Source organism: Staurois parvus, unplaced genomic scaffold, assembly GCF_062004578.1.
Source record: "Staurois parvus isolate SC_StPar_1 unplaced genomic scaffold, SC_StPar_1.0 ptg001478l, whole genome shotgun sequence".
NCBI lineage: Eukaryota > Metazoa > Chordata > Amphibia > Anura > Ranidae > Staurois > Staurois parvus.
This window is the reverse complement of record NW_028319274.1, coordinates 536,553-542,387: the sequence shown is the minus strand read 5'-3', so window position 1 is coordinate 542,387 and position 5,835 is coordinate 536,553. Positions and strand designations below refer to the sequence as shown.

Genomic DNA, 5,835 nt, shown 5'->3' with positions numbered 1-5,835 from the left:
ACAACTCATGGGGCCCCCGGGCAATAGGGATCATGGGGCCCCTGTGTCCTTGCCCAAACTCAAAAAAGCTTATGAAAAAGGTACCAGGGGCATCTCATGGGGCCCCCTACTGACCCCGGGCCCTCGGGCAGTGCCCGAGTTTCCAAATGGTCAGTCCGCCCCTGCACAGTACTCACCTGACAGCTTATGGCAGCCTTTCACAACCTTTTGTAACATGGAGAAATACTCCGTAGTACCTGGATGTACAATTTAGGTCTCAGAGGGCCCACCCTGGTTCAGTTGGTGGGATGTTAGGTCAACGTATCGCAGGTACAGACACTGAATTTGAACCACATGGAAGTCAATGGGTGACAAATATGTAAATTGAATTATCCTCATTTTTAAGGCTAATAGATTAGGCAGAAGGAACAAGAAAAAAGGGGATGGGGGGAGGGGCATTGCCCTGGGGGACGTGCACCAAATGGCAAATAAAAAAATATTGTTTTTGATGTTATTATTGATTAAAGTGAAACAATAATGCACTATTCCTTTAAAAAAAACACTTCTTAGGAGATACCCTGCATCTGCTAGTGATGCGGCTCACATATACAGGCGTACCTCGGTTTACGAACGCCTCGGTTAATGTCATTTTCGGTTTACGAATGAAAATCCACTGAAAATAATGCCTCTGTTTATTAATTTTTTTCGCAATCCGAACGGATTAATTGGGTTTTAATGCATTTACAAATTTTTTTTTAACCCCTTGACGCTGAACTCACGCAAATATGCGGCCTCTCGGCATCTGGGCCTTGACGTTGAGCGGCCACATATTTGCTTGCAGTTAGAAAATACATATGTGCTGAGAGCGCGTGCCCTTCGAGCTTCATGTTCATATGTCCATGACTCAAGGACAGGTCCCGATCTCCCCTTTCGATCGGGGCCTTTTCCGATCATGTGACCGCCGTGACGGCGAATCACGACAGTCACGTGACCCTAAAACCTCACCCGCCTCCCGGCTTCTGAAACTTTTAAAGGGCTGGGAGGTGCCGGCACCAAGAGGTTAATCATGTCCCTGTACAGTATTTATGTCTTTAAAGTGCACTTTATAAAGAGTTTTGAACAGATAAAAGACTTTTTAAAAACTTTTTTCTGACCTCCGGAATGGATTAATTGGTTTTCAATGCATTTACAAATTTTTTTTTAACCATGTCCCTGTACAGTGTTTATACCTTTAAAGTGCACTTTATAAAGAGTTTTGAACAGATAAAAGACTTTTTTAAAACTTTTTTCTGACCTCCGGAATGGATTAATTGGTTTCAATGCATTTACAAATTTTTTTTAACCCCTTGACGCTGAGCGCACGCAAATATGCAGCCTCTCGGCATCTGGGCCTTGACGTTGAGCGGCCGCATATTTGCTTGCAATTAGAAAATACATATGTGCTGAGATCGCGTGCCCTTCGAGCTCCATGTTCATATGTCCATGACTCAAGGAAAGGTCCCGATCTCCCTTTTCGATCGGGACCTTTTCGATCATGTGACCGCCGTGACGGCGAATCACGGCAGTCACGTGACCCTAAAACCTCACCCGCCTCCCGGGTTCTGAAACTGGGAGGGCTGGGAGGTGCCGGCACTGCATTAATCATGTCCCTGTACAGTATTTATGTCTTTAAAGTTCACTTTATAAAGAGTTTTGAACAGATAAAAGACTTTTTTAAAACTTTTTTCTGACCTCCACAACGGATTAATTGGTTTTCAATGCATTTACAAATTTTTTTTTAATCATGTCCCTGTACAGTGTTTATACCTTTAAAGTGCACTTTATAAAAAGTTTTGAACAAAGAAAATACTTTTTTAAAACTTTTTTCTGACCTCCGGAATGGATTAATTGGTTTCAATGCATTTACAAATTAATTATTGTATTTCAATGTTTTTATTAATTTATAAACAGTTTAAGACAGGAGCAAAAACACGCCCACGCAGGGGCTATCAATTGCACATAAAAAAGAAAATGAAAAAAAAAACAGTGCTCTAACACCAACAGAGCAAAAGGTGCGCCCACGCAGGGGCTATCAATGGCACATAAATGACAAAGACATTAGTATAACACCAACAGTAACTCAAACTAAAGGCAGCTATCCACTGCCACACCGAAAACAAACAGAAAAAGAAAAGGAAAGAGGAGTACAAAAGGAAAAAGATAACCAAGAGCAGGGGTCCATTTCCATTGGGAGTCGTTACAGATACTCAACATCTGTTCAAACAAATTCATTTTTATATCATGTCCCTGTACAGTATTTATGCCTTTAACCGCCTCCTGCCCGCCATATAGTCCAATGATGGGCGCAAGGCAGTTCTCTCGTTCTGGGAGGACGTCATATGACGTCCTCCCATTCTAACTGTGCATGCGTGGCTCCAGGAGCGTGCAGTGCGGCGATCGCCGGTGCGCTGTGTCTCTGAGATCACCGATCTACGGAATGAGCCGAAGATCTTGGCTCGGTCATGTGATCAGCTGTGTCCAATCACAGCTGATCACATGTAAATAGGGAAATGCCGGTTATCGGCATTTCTCTCCTCGCGAGCTGTCACGCTGACAGAGGAGAGGAGAGCCGGTAATCGGCATTCTGCGGAGGGGACATCTACACTGATGATCAGTGTAGCCCCAGCAGTGCCACCTGTCAGTGTCCATCAGTGCCAGCTCTCAGTGCTCATCCATGCCACCTGCCAGTGCCCATCAGTGCCACATCAATGCCACATATCAGTGCCTACCAGTGCACATCAATGCCACATATCAGTGCCCATCTGATCTGCCTTTCAGTGTCACCCATTAGTGCCAGTCAGTGCCACCTATCAATGCCAGTCAGTGCCACCTATCAGTGCTGCCAATTAGTGCCACCTATCAGTGCCAGTCAGTGTCACCTATCAGTGCCAGTCAGTGCCGCCTATCAGTGCCATATATGAGTGCTGCCTTTCAGTGCCTATCAGTGATGCCTGTCAATGCCCATCAGTGCCACCTACCAGTGCCTCCTCATCAGTGCCCATCAGTGCCACCTATCAGTGTCCATCAGTGCACCCTATCAGTGCCCATCACTACAGCCTCATTAGCGCACATCATTGAAAGAGAAAAATCACTTATTTACAAAATTTTATAACAAAAACTAAGAAAAAACTTTTTTTTTTTCAAAATTTTCAGTGGTTTTTGGTTTGTTTAAGAAAAAATAAAAAACCCTGAGGTGATTAAATACCACCAAAAGAAAGCTCTGTCACAAAAAATGATAAAAAAGTTCAAATGGGTACAGTGTTGCATGACCGCGCAATTGTCATTCAAAGTGTGACAGCGCTGAAAGCTGAAAATTGGCCTGGGGGGGAAGGGGGTAGAAGTGTCCGAAGTGCACTTTATAAAGAGTAAAGACTTTTTTAAAACTTTTTTCTGACCTCCGGAACGGATTAATTGGTTTTCAGTGCATTCCTATGGGAAACCGCGTTTCTGTTTACAAATTTTTCGCAGTATGAAAAGTCCCGCAGAATGCATTAAATTTGTAAACCGAGGTACGTCTGTACAATGTATACAGCAACATTTTCAAAGAGAAAAGCGATGCCATTTATATTGATAGTAATTTTCATTTCCCTGTCAGCTTCCTATCCTGTAAAAAAAAAAAAATGTTATGGGAACCCAGAAAATGCATACTAGACTCTCAGGGAGAATGAGGATCTGTATGTATTTTGGGGGGTCCCTATGCCATTACTTACTTACTGTCATTTCTCCTGTAAGGAAAAAAAAGTGGAGCCTCCCAAAATCCATAGCAATCCTTCTGATGTAGTATGGATTTTAGAAGGGGAACCCGTGCATAACAATAAAATATTGCATGGTGGTCCCAGGTATGCCCCAACAGGGCATTGTACATTTCAGAATTTCCATTGGTGGTTGAAGAGTGACCACATCTGCGGTCCACCGATAAAGTCCACCAACAGTTATGATTTATGGGTAAGTCTCATTGATAGACTTACCTATAAATCATAACTTGTACTTGGCAACCTTTTTCATTTCACCTGTTGATAGCCAGGCCCTGTTATTATTTACTATGCATTTTCCATGCAAACCAATAGAGTGATAATCACACGATGCCGCACATCCCCCGTGGATGTTGATCTATCTCTTTGTTTAGTTTTTCTCTAACCTTCCTTCTGTTTGCACTCACTCAACATCCTATTTCTCATTTTGCTTAGCCCTAAAAGCAAGACGAGCTGTAGGGGAATGGCCGGCTACTCCATACGGAAATACGACAACGGGGATTACCACGCTGTACGTAAACTGTTCGCCCAAGGAATGTTAGATTACCTTCCTGGCGCTACTTCCTACATCTTGAAACGGCCACAAGTCTACTGCACCATCTTGGCTTCGTCCATCACACTTCACTTGTACTGTCGCTCCTACATCCTGTCTCTGTTCAGCATTGGGGCATTCGTGGCGGCAGTTCGTGGCCTTTTAACGTTTGCAGTTCGCATGTTTATAAGGAAGGTTCACAATGGAGATCTACTAAACATTGAAGAGTCTTATGTCCAGAGACCCAACTCTTGCTTCTGGGTAGCTGAATCTGGTGGTCGGATTGTAGGGATGGTGGGTGTCCAGCCTGATCCAAACTCCAACACCGACATGATACTACGACGCTTGTCCGTGGCTGAAGACCAGCAACGCCGAGGGATTGCCAAGGCCATGTGCATGAAGGTCTTTGACTTTGCTCGCCAACGGGGATACCAGCGCGTCACCCTAGATACATCGACCATTCAAGTCAACGCTCATAAACTGTATCAACGTATGGGATTCAAGACAACAAAAATAATACCGAGCAGAAGTCGACTAGGAAGGATCGCAAATATGACTGTGGTGTACTACAGCTACGATGTCTAGATGTAATATTAGAGGGATGGAGAACGTGAGGACTTGTGTGACGATGGAAGGTGAACAAAAAGAATAAGGACACTCCAAAATGAATGATCATACAATGTGATTAGATAGATAGATAGATAGATAGATTGACAGGTAGATTGATAGATGTCTCCATAGATAAATAGATAGATGTCTCCATAGATAAATAGATGTCTCCATAGATAGATAGATAGATGTCTCCATAGATAGATAGATAGATGTCTCCATAGATAAATAGATAGATGTCTCCATAGATAAATAGATAGATGTCTCCATAGATAGATAGATGTCTCCATAGATAGATAGATAGATGTCTCCATAGATAGATAGATGTCTACATAGATAGATAGATAGATAGATAGATGTCTCCATAGATAGATAGATAGATGTCTCCATAGATAAATAGATAGATGTCTCCATAGATAGATAGATAGATGTCTCCATAGATAAATAGATAGATGTCTCCATAGATAAATAGATAGATGTCTCCATAGATAGATAGATAGATGTCTCCATAGATAGATAGATGTCTCCATAGATAAATAGATAGATGTCTCCATAGATAGATAGATGTCTCCATAGATAAATAGATAGATGTCTCCATAGATAGATAGATGTCTCCATAGATAAATAGATAGATGTCTCCATAGATAGATAGATAGATGTCTCCATAGATAAATAGATAGATGTCTCCATAGATAGATAGATGTCTCCATAGATAGATAGATAGATGTCTCCATAGATAGATAGATGTCTCCATAGATAGATAGATAGATGTCTCCATAGATAGATAGATAGATGTCTCCATAGATAAATAGATAGATGTCTCATAGATAGATAGATAGATGTCTCCATAGATAGATAGATGTCTCCATAGATAAATAGATAGATGTCTCCATAGATAGATAGATGTCTCCATAGATAAATAGA

General features: G+C 42.0%; 1 protein-coding gene across 1 annotated transcript; it reads left to right on the top strand.

Moving 5' to 3' along the window:
- The first annotated feature begins 4,219 nt into the window (after positions 1-4,219).
- Positions 4,220-5,119, top strand: LOC149435767 (putative N-acetyltransferase camello). The gene has a single exon (XM_089662465.1). The coding sequence runs from the start codon at positions 4,234-4,236 to the stop codon at positions 4,885-4,887; it is 654 nt and encodes a 217-aa protein (XP_089518591.1). The 5' UTR covers positions 4,220-4,233; the 3' UTR covers positions 4,888-5,119.
- The last annotated feature ends 716 nt before the right edge of the window (positions 5,120-5,835 follow it).